At 44.5% G+C, this 15,560-nt stretch overlaps 1 protein-coding gene across 3 annotated transcripts in view; it reads left to right on the top strand.

Moving 5' to 3' along the window:
• Window positions 1-15,560, top strand: part of POLH (DNA polymerase eta) — a 41,168-nt gene that overhangs the window by 6,781 nt on the left and 18,827 nt on the right. For all 3 annotated transcript variants that reach the window (XM_073628683.1, XM_073628685.1, XM_073628686.1), the window contains exons 3-5: window positions 8,486-8,620; window positions 8,707-8,924; window positions 15,003-15,175. In XM_073628683.1, the coding sequence (XP_073484784.1) occupies window positions 8,486-8,620; window positions 8,707-8,924; window positions 15,003-15,175 (526 nt within the window). The remainder of the gene's footprint in view (window positions 1-8,485; window positions 8,621-8,706; window positions 8,925-15,002; window positions 15,176-15,560) is intronic.

Below are 15,560 nucleotides of genomic sequence, written 5' to 3'. Positions count from 1 at the left end.
TTCCTGACGGGATCAAGGGGCTGTGCAAACGGATCCCTCTAAAGTGCTTGAAAGCAAAATGGATGGTACCCGGGCCCCGTGGAAGAAGAAACAAGGTTTTTGCCTGTAATGCTTCTTTTTTGAGAGCTGGACCCTGGAACCCGGCACCTTGGTCATGTTGATACAGCCAAAGAGTTTTCCGGCAGGGTGCTACAGGTCCAAGGGAGGGGACCCGGTCCTTGAAGGTCTGGCATGACACGGCTCGCCATGATGGGTGAAGGCTGGATCTGTCTGTGATAATTTCCAGTGGTCCTGCGGCGGGATCAAGTAAGTCAGAAAGATTACAAGGATATATATATATATATATATATATATATATATATATATATATATATATATATATATATATATATATATATATATATATATATATATATATATATATATATATATATATAAAATATAAAAATTCCCTTGGTCTTTTTGGTGTGAGTATGCAAAGCCTTGCCTGTGTTTTGCCACTAGAGGGTGTAAAAGCTACATACCTGGCTTCCAACATTCCATGTTTCCCCTGTGTTGTGCTCAGTGTCAGCAAAGGCTTCTGTGGCAGCATTGCTATTTCTCCTGCTCTGTCAGCCATCAGTAGGGGTTTGGGGGGACCTTCCACCATCAGAGAGGTCAGGTTCCCCCTGCATTGAGACTGAGCATTTATAGCAGCATATTATGTAATTGCTAGACTAAAGCTAGGCAGTAGATGCATTTTGTTTAGTTCTTCTTCTTTCTTCTTTCTTCTTTCTTCTTTCTTCTTTCTTCCTTCTTCCTTCTTCCTTCTTCCTTCTTCCTTCTTCCTTCTTCCTTCTTCCTTCTTCCTTCTTCCTTCTTCCTTCTTCCTTCTTCCTTCTTCCTTCTTCCTTCTTCTTTCTTCTTTCTTCTTTCTTCTTTCTTCTTTCTTCTTTCTTCTTTCTTCTTTCTTCTTTCTTCTTTCTTCTTTCTTCTTTCTTCTTTCTTCTTTCTTCTTTTTGTGCTTAGGACTATGTCTTCCCACAGGAGGGGTAATTCATCAGGGGGGAGTGCAAAGTCGCTGCGGCAGAGCCCGAGGCTCCTAGTCACACGCCTGCAGTTCCATCCTCCCCTGAAGGACCCGGAGCATCTGGCGAATCTGAGCCATCTTGTCTCACAGGCATGGTGGCTACCTCCAATATTTCAGCTTCTGCATTCGTCACTAAGGAGGATTTGGCTTTGGCTCTAGCTTGTTTGGAGGGAAAAATAGCCGATTTGTTCACGTCCTCCTCCCAGGAGGTGAGAAAACGGGGCAAGTCCCCTTCTGCCCTTGACCTTCCTGAACTGGAACCACAATGGGCAGGTGATACTGGAGTATCTTTGAGGGGAGGAGGTTCAGGTGACTCCTCTTCTGAGGATTCGGCATCTGAAGAACCTTTCTCAACTTCGTAATCTCTGAAATTAGTAATTCAATTCCTTACGGACTTGGTCCGCTCTGGATATAAGTTGCCTCCCGCAGAGGTGGAGGATGGTTCCTTCTCCTCCTTGGGTTCGCTAAAACCCCCACAGGGTTCTCATGCCTACCCTATGCACCCGTTACCGGAGCAACTGATTTATGCTGATTGGGATCACCCAGATAAGCAGTTTTCTCCACCTAAGAAATTTTCTTTTCTCTACCCTATGGAGAAAAAGTTTGCAAAGAGATGGGATCTGCCAGCAGTAGATGCTGCTATCTCCTCTGTGAACAGGAGTTTAACTTGTCCAGTGGACAATGTACAAGTATTTGGAGATCCAGCTGATAAGAAGTGGGAATCTACTAAAAGCCTCGTTTGCTGGTGGTACAGCCTGCAGTGGCAGCAATAGGCATTTGTCAATCCCTTCGTGATGAACTCGAGCAGGTTATTAAGAGTTCCCGCTCAAGCTAAAGAGGCCCAAAGTTTAGCTGAGCTACCTAGGGCCCTATACTTTGCAGTGGACGCTATTAAGGATTCTATCCATAAGGCGCCTCGCCTTGCACTTATGTTGATACATATGCGCAGGACTCTGTGGCTAAAAAATTGGTCAGCCGAGTTACCATGCAAGAAGCTCTTGGCTGGGTTTCCCTTTCATGGAGAAAGGTCTGTTAGCGTCCAGGTTCAACAAGAAGTTGAACAACTTTGTGGCTAGAACAAGGGATCCACTTGCACTCGGAGTAGATGCGTTAGTGACCCTGTGGAATCGGTTTTCACTAATTTATGCATTCCCTCCAGTTCAGCTGTTACCACGGCTGCTTCACAGGATCAGGGAAGAAGGGAAGCCGGTAATCTTAGTAGCCCTGGTATGCAGGGATCGTGAGAATGGCAGTAGGGGAAGTCTTTAACTCTTCCACCTCGTCCTGACCTGCTGTTGCAGGGACCGGTATTCCATCCTGCCTTACAAACGCTAAATTTAATGGCGTGGCTATTGAAGCCCACATTCTGAAAAATCGGGGGCTTTCAGGTTTAGTTGTAACCACTCTGATTAATGCCAGAAAGCCGGCATCCAGGACCATTTATTACAGGGTCTGGAAGGCCTATGTTACTTGGTGTGAAAACAAGGGGTGGCGTCCTCGTAAGTATGTCATAGAATTTTGGCCTTCCTACAATTAGGAGTAGAAATGAAGCTGGCCTTGAGCACAATCAAGGCTCAGATTTTGGCCTTGGCGGTGTTTTTTTTTCAAAGGCTGCTTGCTTCGCATTCTTTAGTCCGGGCATTCATAAAAGGTATAACTCGGATAACTCCGCCAGTTAGAACACCCTTGTGCCCATGGAATTTGAATCTGGTTTTGTCGGAGTTGCAAAGACAACTCTTTGAACCTACATGAAATATTCCTTTGATTATATTGACAGGGAAATTGTTATTTCTAGTTGCGATAACCTCTGCAAGAAGAGTAACAGAATTGGCTGCCTTCTCCTGTAAGGAGCCATACTTAATCATTCACAAGGATAAGGTAGTGCTGCGTCCGCACCCAACCTTTTTGCCAAAGGTAGTGTCTGGTTTTCATCTGAATCAAGATGTTTCCCTACCTTCCTTTTTCCCAGAACCTCGTTCTGCAAAAGAAAAATTTATTACATTCTCTCGATGTAGTGAGAGCAATTTAAAGCCTATCTGAAAGTGACTGCTCAGATACAGAAAACTGATGTTTTTTTAACAGCTTACCTGTAAAATCCTTTTCTTGGAGTACATCACGGGACACAGAGGTCCCTCCCCTCTTATTGGGATATGTATATATTGCTTTGCTACAAAAACTGAAGTACTTCCGGTATGGGAGGGGTTATATAGGGAGGGGCATTTCCTGTTTCCTTTTTGTTTATACCAGTGTCCATTCACCTAAAGGTGGCCTATAACCCACATAGTCATTACTGTCCAGTGATGTACTCCAAGAAAAGGATTTTACAGGTAAGCTGTTATAAAAATCCTATTTTTGTCCGCCAGTAACAGCCCCTTCCTTTGGTTTTCCCCAATGGAGCTCTGCCCGCTGCTAAACTTTGCAGGGGAGTATTTTTGGTCTTTGTATAATACGGCCAACAGCCTTGTAGTTATAATCACTGCCATACATGGAGCTTCTGTCTCCAACAGAAAATCTAATGTGGAGATGAATTGGAATGTCCCACCTCTGAGGATCACAAACTGGCCACACCCTCTGTGCAGGGTGTACCACCTACAAGGGGAGGAGCCATTTTTCTTTTTCTCAGAGTCTGTTCTAGAGGTCTGCTGTTTTCCCCCAATGAACATTTGAAGAAGCAATTTGTATATAACCAAGTTGGCACGTGAATGTGTTGGCTGTAAATGATAGGAAGCCTGCCAGCCAGCTCACAGGTATTTACAGGTGTGTATACAGTGGGTATTGAAAAGAATCACCCCCCCTTTTTAAAATCACATTTTGAGCCTGAAATGAGAACCGTTTATTTTTTTTTTTTATTTTTTTTTTTTAACCTGCTGTTTTTACAAAATATAGCATTCGAGTGAAAGGATATAACACCAACACGTCAGAAAAAAATTAAAAATTCAAAAACCAAATACTGAATTGGAAAAAGGATCCCCCCCCCCCTTGTGTCACTGTTTTGTTGAACCACTCTTTGCTTTAAAGTGGTAGTAAAGGCTTTTATATATACCTACAGATAAGTATACAATAAGGCTTACCTGTAGGCGCAGTAAATATCTCCTACATGTTACAACGAGTAAATACAGATGGATAAAACAAAAAATGTGTCTGTCTTCATTTCAGGCTGCAAAGCAACAAAATGTGATCGTTAACCTCTGGAAGATTTTACCCCCTTCATGACCAGGCCATTTTTTACTTTTTGGCACTGCGTTCTTTAAACTGAAAATTGCACGGTCATGCAACACTACTCTAATTTTTTTCTTTTTTCCCTCACAAGTTTTCTTTTGGTGGTATGTGATCACCTCTGCATAATTATTTTTTTTTTTTTTTTTTGCACTATAAACAAAATAACACCGACAATTTTGAAAAAATAATTTTTTTTTTTTTACTTTAGGCTATAAAACATCCATTTAAAAAATCAAATTTGGTGCAGGAATGAATGCAAATCGCACACCATCCTGCACATGCAGGAAAACTGTTCTGCTATTTAAATTGGTAGTAAACTCCGCATTTTTTTTGTTTTTTTCCCCCACAGGTAAGCTTCCAATAAAGCTTACCCATAGGTAAAATTAATATCTTCTAAACGTGCACCAGTGAGCAGCAGCTGGTGACTTCACCGGTAAATGGCGCTCTGAAGGAACGGCATTCCAGTGCTGTTCCTTAAAGCGGAGCTCCACCCAAAAGAGGATACTAGGCTTGTTTGCTTCCTCTCCTCCTTCTCCCCCCCCCCCCCCCCCCCCTTCGAAAGGTGCTAAATATGGCAGCTGAGGGGGGGAGCAGGTACCTGTTTTTGACAGGTACCCTTCCCCACTTCTGGGAGACCCCCCCCCCCCCCCCGCAGGAATTTTGGCCCCCCTCCTCCTTCCCCCGCCACCGGGCTATTCATGCTTTGCAGTAGGGAACCCCTTACAAGAAATGGAGGCAGCAGCAACCCAAGAGCAGATGGAAAAGCCGTCATTGTAGGACCCCTGGACAAAGACAGAGGGAATGTTGTCCTTTTCCATCCTCCTGCGCCAACCAATAAATTGCAATGACTCGTCATTTCCAGTGGGAGGAAGGCTTCAGAAATTCCATCCTCACTGGGCAAGCATGACAGAAAACCCATTTTATTCTAGACATGCTGGCCCAGGGATACAAAATAGAGCTTTTGGACCTTCCTCCAGAAAGATAATTGGTAACAAACCTGCCAAGGGACACAACAAAGACCCTAGCCATGAAGAACCTGTTAGGGGATCTGATGCAACAGGGAGTTGTGATTCAGGTATCTCCAGAGGAATGTTATCTGGGTTTCTATTCCCATATTTTCCTGATAAAGAAACCTGGAAGCTTTCGTCTCATGCTCAACTTAAAACTTTCAAACAGGTCAGTCCGATACAGCAGATTCTGCATGGACTCCCATTTTTTTTTTGGTCGGAAATCTTAGTCAAGGGATGCTTCATGGCATCAATCGACTTGAGATGCGTTCCTGCATGTGCCTATAGCCTCTCAGTCTCAAAAGTACCTCAGGCTGGCAATAAATATGGGGAATGAGGTGCTGCATCTACAAGTCAAGGCTCTCCCTTTTGGTATTTCATCCACCCCATGAATATTTACAAAAATAATGGCGGAAGCTCTTGCTCCTCTCCGTCTGCAAGGAATTGCAGTAATCCCTTATCTGGACGACCTTCTCTTCTTTGCCCTTCCAGAGCAAAAATTACAGGTAGACCTGGCCAAGGCCCGTAATCATTTGGAAGCCTTGGGTTGGATTGTGAACCTTCAGAAATCAAATTTCAATCCAGCTCAGAAAGTTCAGTTTTTAGGTTATCAAATAGATTCTGTAGAACAACGTTTTTTTTTTCTCCCAGAAGAAAAGAAAAAAACAGTCATGAGTGTAGTAGCCAGGCTACAAACAAACCAGGAGATATCAATCAGAAAGATTATGTCAGCCCTGGGAACCTTAACTTCGACAATGCCGGCCATTCAATGGGCGAGGCTCCATTTCAGGCCCCTCCAGAGTTTTCTCTTAAAGGTTTGGGATCACAGCCCAGAAACCTTAAACACAAAAGTAAAACTCCCCACCAGGGTCAAGAGGACCCTTTTGGTGGTGAAGTCAGTCAGTTTTGTCAAAGGGCTTACTATGGTCTTTTCCGACCAAAAAAAGAGAGTCACGACAGACGCCAGCAGTTGGGGATGGGGGGCCCATTGAGATAAAAATATAGCACATGGAATTTGGTCCCGATCCGAAGCAGGAAGGTCCTCAGACTGGAGGGAGTTAAAAGCAGTCGTCCTAGCATTGACTGCCTTCTCTCCAAACCTCCATGGGTCCCATTTGCAGATTCTATCAGACAATGCCACTACCGTGGCATACCTGAACAAACAGGGGGGGCACAAGGAGCAAGGATCTTCTATTACTGTCATCAGAAATCCTGGAGTGGGCAGAGTCAGCAGTGCATCTTATAGGCACGCTAAACGAAGTAGCAGACTTCTTGAGGAGACGAAAAATTCAGGAAGCAGAATGGAGCTTGAATCCGGAAATATCCGGAAATTTTTTCATTGATGACCAGGATGTGGGGGCGTCCACAAGTGGACTTGTTTGCGTTAAAAGAAAACGCTCAGCTCCCTCCGTTCTTTTCTCTGCACCGAGACAGCGTCTCACTAGGGATAGATGCCCGGAACTTTCATCTGAGCTATGCCTCTCCTCCCCCCCCCTTCAGCTAATTCCACTGGTATTGAGGAAAATACAAAAGGAAAAGGTGTCAATAATTCTGATGACTCCGTTCTGGCCGAAAAGTGCCCGTTTTTCCTCCATTCTACAAATGACAGTCAAACCATTCTGGCAGCTTCCTCTCAGACAGGACTTGCTACTTCAAGGCCCAGTATACCACCCGGATATAGCCAGATGAAGTCTCACCGCCTGGTATCTGGTGAACAGTTGTTAAGGAACAAAGGATTGTCGGAGCATCTAGTATCCCCTTTCTCTGGCCAGTAGAAAGAAAGTAACTAGAGATATTTATGCTAAAGTTTGGAGAGTCTACAACTTTTGGTGTCGTTCATCAAACCGAACCTTAGAAGACATTGTGGCGATTTTGGAATTTCTACAAAATGGCGCGGACAAAGGTCTTGCGATTAGCACTCTTCAAGTGCAAGTGGCTGCCCTGGGAGTATACCTAGAAAGACCAATTTTTTTTTTTTTTTTCAGTTCCTTTGGTTACAAGATTATTTAGGCACTCACTGGGTCCAGACCAGCTCCTACTAAACATTTTCCTAAATGGGACCTGTCAGTAGTTTTGCAAGCCTTCACAAAAGATCCTTTTGAACCGTTACAGACAATCTCGTTAAGGAATGTAACTCTTTTTAAAAAGGTATTCTTAGTTGCAGTTACATCCGCAAGAAGAATCTGTGAACTACACGCTCTCTTGGTAAAGGAAACCTTTTTGTTAAACTTACCCAGACAGGATTGTACTTAAAACAGATCCGGGCTTTTTGTCCTTCTGGGGGAAAAAAGGAGAATTTTTATTACATAACTTGGATGTAAGAAGAATTTTATTACATTACTTGGAAGTAACTAGGGACTTTAGGCTTTCGGCCTAATTTATTATTTAATTTATTCTGACTATTTATTGTTTTTTTCTGGCAACAGAAAGGGCCGCCAAGCATCAAAGGGGTCAATTACTAGATGGCTAAAATCAGCTATTTCAGAAGCTTATTCCCAGATGGGTTTGTCTCCCCCGCCGGGAACTCGCGCACACTGTACTAGAGCTCTGGCCACTACATGGACAGAAAAAGCTGGTGCCACCCCCATATCAAATTTGTAAGACGGCTACATGGTCAAGTTATCTAACGTTTGTCCGTCTTTACAGACTGGATCTTCTGTTAGCCGGTTATCAGGCATTTGGCAGAAAGGTCCTGCAGGCTGTTGTCCCTCCCTACTTGGTAAGTCTCGATTATCCCCTCAGGTGCTGTCCTGAAGGACATTTAGGGAAAATTCAAGTTAGACTTACCGGTAACTTGTTTTTCCAGGAGTCTTTCAGGACAGCAACGACCTGCCCTTTTCTTGTTTATATTTGCTGTGACTAACCATATTCTGATTATGTGTTCCAGCTTGGGCCGGAGGTACTCTGCTACAACTAATAAACTGTGGGGAGAAGCCTCCTTTTAAAATTTGGTGGAGTTGGTGTTTCCTAGTGGGGGGAGCCACTCTCTCAGGTGCTGTCCTGAAAGACTCCTGGAAAACAAGTTACCGGTAAGTCTAACTGGAATTTTTTAATTCAATGATTTGTTTCTTTTATTATTACGTGTAAAGGATTGGCCAGTAATATTGCAATTCTGTTCATGTTGCTCTTTACCAGTATAAGCGTTTTTGTTATCTGCTGATGTTGCTGACGCTGTGATTTGTCTGCACAGGATTATAGCGGTCAGCTATGAAGCCCGGGCTTTTGGGGTGACCCGAAACATGTTTGCTAACGACGCTAAGAAGCTTTGCGCTGACCTGCAGCTTGCCCGTGTCAGCGAGGCTCATGGGAAAGCCGATCTGACAAAGTAAGTTTATGGGGGGGGGAATGTGTTGGAATGATTTGTCAGGCTGTTGGGAATGTGAGCGCAGTCACATTTCTCCTTTCTCGCAGGTATCGGGAGGCCAGTGTGGAAGTGATGGAGATCATGTCTCGGTTTGCTGTGGTTGAACGAGCGAGCATTGATGAGGCTTACATAGACCTGACTGAAGCTGTGCAAAAACGATTAAAGGACATGGAGGGTCAACCTGTATCGGAGGATATGCTGAGAAGCACCTATGTTCAGGGCTATCCTCAGCTTAACCCAATGTCAGAGGAGAGCCTTACCAAAGGTGACTGTTCTTTGGTCTATATATTCTGATTTTCCATCCTCATGAGTAAGCGCTGGTGGGGGCGTGGCCTGTCGGAGGTCCAGACTGCGACTGCCACTTGTTCATACACAGCGGATCTTGCTCCGATTTGCATCTCCTGGGACTTTCAGCTCTCATTTATATATCCCAATTCCTAGTAAAGTAGTGTTTTTTTTTTTGTTTTGTTTTTTGTTTATTTTTTTTTTTTTATATGCATCATTATCCACTTTGCAATTGTACATGACGCTTTTGTGTGCTGGTCTACTAAGGGCTATAAATATGTTGAGTCTTTCTACTTGCTCTTGCAGTGCTGTGGAGGCAATGACATGATTGGCTGCGCAGTTCCTCGGTCACCTGCTGCTGTATTTGCACTACAAATTCTGGATGGACTCTCTGCACACTTCTATATGCCCTTTCCAGCAAACCATGCAATGAAAAACAGGGATTTTTAGTTTACACATATTGCAATACATGCTTAAAGCAGAGTTCCACCCAAAAGTAGAACTTCCGCTTTAAGGACTCCTGACCCCCTGACATGCCACATTTGGCATGTCATTTTTTTTGGGGGGGGGGAGTGGGTACTAAGTTTAGCTACCCAGCTCCCACTTCCGCTAGGCCGCCTAGGCGACTCCTCCTCTCCGCCTCCCTCCCTGCAATTTTCTGTGACACATCACAGGTCCCAAAAGATTGCCTGGCCATTCAGGACGTGCAGCATGCGCAGTGCTCACCCGGCTGTGAAGCTGCAAGCTGTCACAGCCAGATGCCCACACTTCCAATGCCGGGGACAGGAGGGGGAGAGAAGTGAGGCTTCGGACGGCCGCATCGCTGGACCGTGGGACAGGTGAGTGTGTGTTTATTAAAAGTCAGCAGCTACTGTAGCTGCTGACTTTTAATAAACAAAAAACCGTCTGGGACTCCGCTTTAAGGACTTTTTTTTTTGGGGGGGGGGGGTGGAGAGTGTTTACCTAGTTTTGACAGGTACCTGCTCCCACTCCCGGTTGTCCCACCTAGGCAACTCGCGCGGAAGATCTCCGCTCCCCCTCCAACCCTGTGATCTTCTTGGACACATCACAGAGGAGGCGCAGTGCTCACATGACTGAAGTCGCAAGCTGTAACAGCCGGGTGCCCACACTTGTGATGCCAGCGCTGCAGGGAAGAGAACCGAGGTTTTGGGCGGCCGCATCGTTGGATCCTGGGACAGGTTTAGTGTGTGTTTTATTAAAAGTCAGCAGCTACAGTTTTTGTAGCTGCTGACTTTTAATAAACACAAAAACGACTGGAACTCCGTTTTTAAGCTGGCCAACTGCATCAAAGTAATCCCTCTTATGGCCAGTCCTACACTGCCTAGCCACTGAAAATGCTACGACTGACACATGCCAACCTTTTGCATAGAGACACAATGTGGGGGGGAGAGTGACTGGGTTCAGGTCTGGTTACTGACCTGTGTTACATCAGAGAAAAAATATACCTGTGGTCAAATCCCAATAGCTTGTACATCTATATAAACGTGCTGTCTGCTGCTGTATTTGGACTCTTGCACAAAGATAACATGTCTCTTGGCTTTAAGGCGGTTGCAAACCGCTGCACTTTTTTTCTTTTTCTTACCTGCAAGACAAAGGCATAATGTGCTAGTATGCATCACATACTAGCACATCATGTGAAACTTGCCTCAAAACAAAGCCTTCCAGCGATGCAATGTCTTAGCTGGAAACGGTGTCCAGCTTCACCCGGTCTTCTTTCTGGGTTTGCGAACTCTGGCTCTGTGATTGGCCGGAGCCGCAATGACGTCAGTCCCCCGCATGCGCGCGCGAGCTGCCAGTCACGGCACAGGGCTCTGAAGAAACGGCACGGGCGGCCATTCCTTCAGAGCACATGTGCCAGTGATGTCACTGGCTGTATTTTCAGTAAATATCTCTTAAACGGTCCACATTTAGAAGATATTTACTCTACCAATAGGTAAACTTTAATATAGGCTTACCTATAGGTACAAGTCAGAAATGGGATTTTTACTTCCGCTTTTAATGTACTACCATATCAATAGATCTCCTTCAGTGAGCCAGGCCTTAGGGCCTGTGTTAAGGCTTAAAGCCATGGCCAAAAGTTTCAAGAATGACACAAATATTAATGTTCACAAAGTCTGCTGCTTTAGTGTTTTTAGATCCTTTTTCTCAGATGTTACTATGGTATGCTGAAGCATAATTACAAGAATTTCATAAGTGTCAAAGGATTTTATTGACAATTACATGAAGTTTATGCAAAGAGTCAATATTTGCAGTGTTGACCCTTTTTCAAGACCTCTGCAATTCCCCCTGGTATGCTGTTATCAACTTCTGAGCCACATTCTGACTGATGGCAGCCCATTCTTGCATAATCAATGCTTGGAGTTTGTCAGAATTTATGGGGTTTTTTGTTTACCCGCCACTTGAGGATTGACCACAAGTTCTCAATGGGATTAAGGTCTGGTGAGTTTCCTGGCCATGGACCCAAAATTCCCATGTTTTTTTTTCCCAAAGCCACTTAGTTATCACTTTTTCCTTATGGCAAGGTGCTCCATTATGCTGGAAAAGGCATTGTTCCTCACCAAACTGTTCTTGGATGGTTGGGAGAAGTTGCTCTCGGAGGATGTTTTTGTACCATTCTTTATTCATGGTTGCGTTCTTGGGCAAAAATGTGAGTGAGCCCACTCCCTTGGCTGAGAAGCAACCCCACACATGAATGGTCTCAGGATGCTTTACTGTTGGAATGAAACAGGACTGATGGTAGCACTCGCCTTTTCTTCTCCGGACAAGGTTGTTTCCAGTTGCCCCAAACAATCGGAAAGGGGATTCATCAGAGAAAATGACTTTACCCCAGTCCTCAGCAGTACAATCCCTGTAACTTTTGCAGAATATCAGTCTATCCTTGATGTTTTTCCTGGAGAGAAGTGGCTTCTTTGCTGCCCTTCTTGACACCAGGCCATCCTCCAAAAGTCTTCTCCTCACTGTGTGTGTAGATGTACTCACCACTACCTGCTGCCATTCCTAAGCAAGCTCTGCACTGGTGGTGCCCCGATCCCGCAGCTGAATCAACTTCAGAAGACGGTCCTAGTACGTGTGCCCTGAAGCCTTCTTCACAAATGCAGTGGAAATGTTTTTATGGGATTAAGTTCATCTTCATGGCAAAGAGGGACTTTGCAATTAATTGCAATTCATCTGATCACTCCTTATAACATTCTGGAGGATATGCAAATTGCCATCATAAACACTGAGGCAGCAGACTTCGTGAAAATTAATTAATATTTGTGGCATTCTCAACTTTTGGCCACGGCTGTATGTTGATGACATCAGTTGGAGTTTCTCCTCAGGTCATTCAGAATCCATTGATGCGTGGTGTGGACCACCTTCTGATCTACCTTTTTTATATTGCTTCAAGCTGATTTTGCATTTCCGTTGACTTTTCAACATAGGCGTATCTAAACCTAAAAACAAAAATGTAATTTATTGCAGCTTAGCAGTCCTTAGATGTGGTGACCCTCATTTGTCATTTTTGTTATTTGTCATTTTGTGTTTTGTTTTTTCAAGTTTTAGAACATTTGCAGCAAAAGCAGAAAATGGCTGCCAGAAACGCAGGGTGCTTGTCCCTTCCTGTGAGCTGAAAAATACACAAATATCCTTAACTTTGTGTAAACTACTAATCCCATTCTTGCATCATGTAATGTAGATGATCATAGGTAAATATGTTTTGAGGTCCAGGTTGTGTGACAGTCATGGCTCCCTTCATATATACCGTATTTATCGGCGTATAACACGCACCCCAAGTTTAGGAAGGGAAAAAAACTTTTAGGAGGGAAGTTTAAGGAAAAAAAACTTACATTAAAATGCCCATCAATGCAGCCTTATCTGTCCATCTGCAGCCTTTTCAGTGTCAGTGCAGCCTTGCCCCAGTGCAGCTTTGGCAGTGCAGGTTTGCCCGTGCAGCTTTGCCCCAGTCCAGCCATGTCAGTGCAGCTTTGTGATAGATTAGATTCAAATATGGCGCTGAGACTGCAGGGATTTGTCGGAGCCGAGATACACATACCCGAGTGTTCTCGGCTTTTTTTGGCGCCGCCGTCACGCCCAGTCCCGCCCCTGGACCTGTGTTATGTCCATCATAGGGCGGGACTGGGCGTGACTGTGAGCGGCGCCGAAAAAAGCCGAGAACACTCGGGTATGTGTATCTTGGCTCCGACGAATCCCTGCAGTCTCAGCGCCATATTTGAATCTACCCACGGCTGTGTATGTTGGCGTCGACCGCGGCAATTGCCGCGATCGCTCCGATAACACAAAATCGGCGGGGATCGGCCTATAACACGCACCCACGATTTTCCCCTGATTTTCAGGGGAAAATAGTGCGTGTTATATGCCGATAAATACGGTATACAGTAGAAAAAAATGAGTGTAGACACAAAGTGACATGTGTCATTGTCACGTCTACCCCAACGCAGGTGGTCAGACACTATAGCTGGCTACGGTGTTCTTCACCTATAGCAGCCCCCTTTCCCATAAGGCAAGCAGGCCTACCAGGTCTCAGTTTCCCCCAGGACTTGTACACAATGTCATAGTGCCTGGGCCACCACGCCAAGGCAGATGCGAACTTAGCATAGCAAATAGGTACTTGCTGTTAGCAGACAGATAACGTTGTTCTATGACAGTCCAGGTAAAAGGAATAGTCCAATAATCCGGTCCAAAGTCATACACAGGGAAATCCATACTAGCAAAGCAGGGCAGACGGACAGGAAGCTTGATCAGGAACAACACAAGTATCACTCTCTATCACAAGCATGAGACTGAGCTTTTGGCTTGCTTCTAACAAGTGACTGACCACATCAATCGCCTTGCAGGTGGACAAAGACAGGGAGAATGCAATGGCCAAAACCTGGATGCTGGCATGAGGAGCAGGAGCACTAAGTGCTCCTGACAGTCATTGGCAGAATTACCAGGTGAAAACAAAGGGAAGGGGAGGGAAGCCTGAAAAAGACTGTGATACCTGGGATTTTTTTTTTTTATAGATTTGCAAAGATTTCAAACTTCTTTCACATTGTCATTATGGGGTATTGTTTGTAGATTTTTGAGGAAAATAATGAATTGAATCCAATTTGGAATAAGGCTGTATTACGACAAAATGTGAAAAAAGTGAAGCACTATGAATACTTTCCAGATGCACTGTAATGTGTGCTGACACTCAGTATGCAGCTATTGAGTTCCAGCTCTGTGTTCACAGCCTGCAGCAAGGAATACTGAAAAGGTGACCACTTTAATTTTACTGTCCTAGTCTGTATTTCAGTAGGTCTATTAGACACTGTGTGGTGGGGTGTTTTTTTTTTTGTTTTTTTTTTTTGTTTTTTTTTTTTTTAAAGGTAAATGAACTGTGCACCTAGCAAATGCAGTTGCACTCCTTTTTCCCCAGAGCGTAGTAAATGTGGTAAAGCTCTTCTGATTTCCAAAATCAAATCGCTTGCAAGCAAAATCTGCTTTTTTTAATTTATTTATTTATTTTTATTTTTTATTTTTTTCCCCCTTGCATCTGATTGGGTATTCTTTACAAAGTGAAGCTTTTCCTGATTTTTACATCAAGACCCCTTTCACACTGAGGCGTTTTTCAGGCGTTTTAGGGCTAAAAATAGCACCTGAAAAATGCCTCCCCTGCAGCCCCAGTGTGAGAGCCCAAGTGCTTTCACACTGGGGTGGTGAGCTTGCAGGAGGTTAGAAAAAGTCCTGCAAGCAGTAACTTTGGGGCAGTGTATACCACTGCTTATTGTATACACCACTCCTTCACCGCCACTGCCCATTGAAATGCCGCGCTGTGAACCCTCTCTTTGACCGCTAGCAGGGGGTTAAAAGCGCCCTGCTAGTGGACGAAAACGCGGCTGACGGCCAGTGTGAGAGGACTCTTATTAAGGAAAATTAATGCAACTGCACTTGCAAAGTGCATGGTCTATTTGCCTTTTAGTAAATCCACCTTTTGTATGACCAGATCTGGTAGAATAGAAAAATAAATAAAAAATAAGCAGTGGTTTTGCTAATTAACTGTGTTGCCTTTCAGAGGAGCTGCGCTGTCTGGGAATGCAGCAGTGGCTGAAGTCCCTCCCCCAGGGGACCTCCCCTCCTAGTCCTGAGCTGAACCTGACTGTTGCAGCCATCATCGTAGAGGAGATGAGAGCGGCAGTTGAGGAAGAGACGACCTTTCAGTGCTCTGCCGGGATTTCTTACAACAAGGTGAATCCTCAGAAGAGCCACGCTAACCTGGCATTGGAGGCGTTTTTCTTTTTGTACTGAATTTTTGTCATTACTTTTTACATTAAAATGAAGTACAGACACTCCTCACTTAAAGTGGTTGTATACTTAATTTTTAAACTTTTACCTACAGGTAAGCCTATAATAAGGCTTACCTGTAGGTAAAAAAAATATCTCCTAAACCTGTACGGTTTAGGAGATATTCCCCTCGCAATGACATCGCGGCCACTCACAGCACCGGAGCCGCGATACCCGGAAGATGCGCCGAGGGGAAATGTCAGCTCCCTTGGCGTGGACCGGGTGAGATGCCGGCACCTCGTTCTAAGGTAAGTATCTCATAATGAGCTAGTATGCGGTGCATACTAGC

The sequence above is a fragment of the Aquarana catesbeiana genome, linkage group LG04, assembly GCF_042186555.1.
Source record: "Aquarana catesbeiana isolate 2022-GZ linkage group LG04, ASM4218655v1, whole genome shotgun sequence".
NCBI lineage: Eukaryota > Metazoa > Chordata > Amphibia > Anura > Ranidae > Aquarana > Aquarana catesbeiana.
This window is presented reverse-complemented; position numbering and strand designations above follow the sequence as displayed.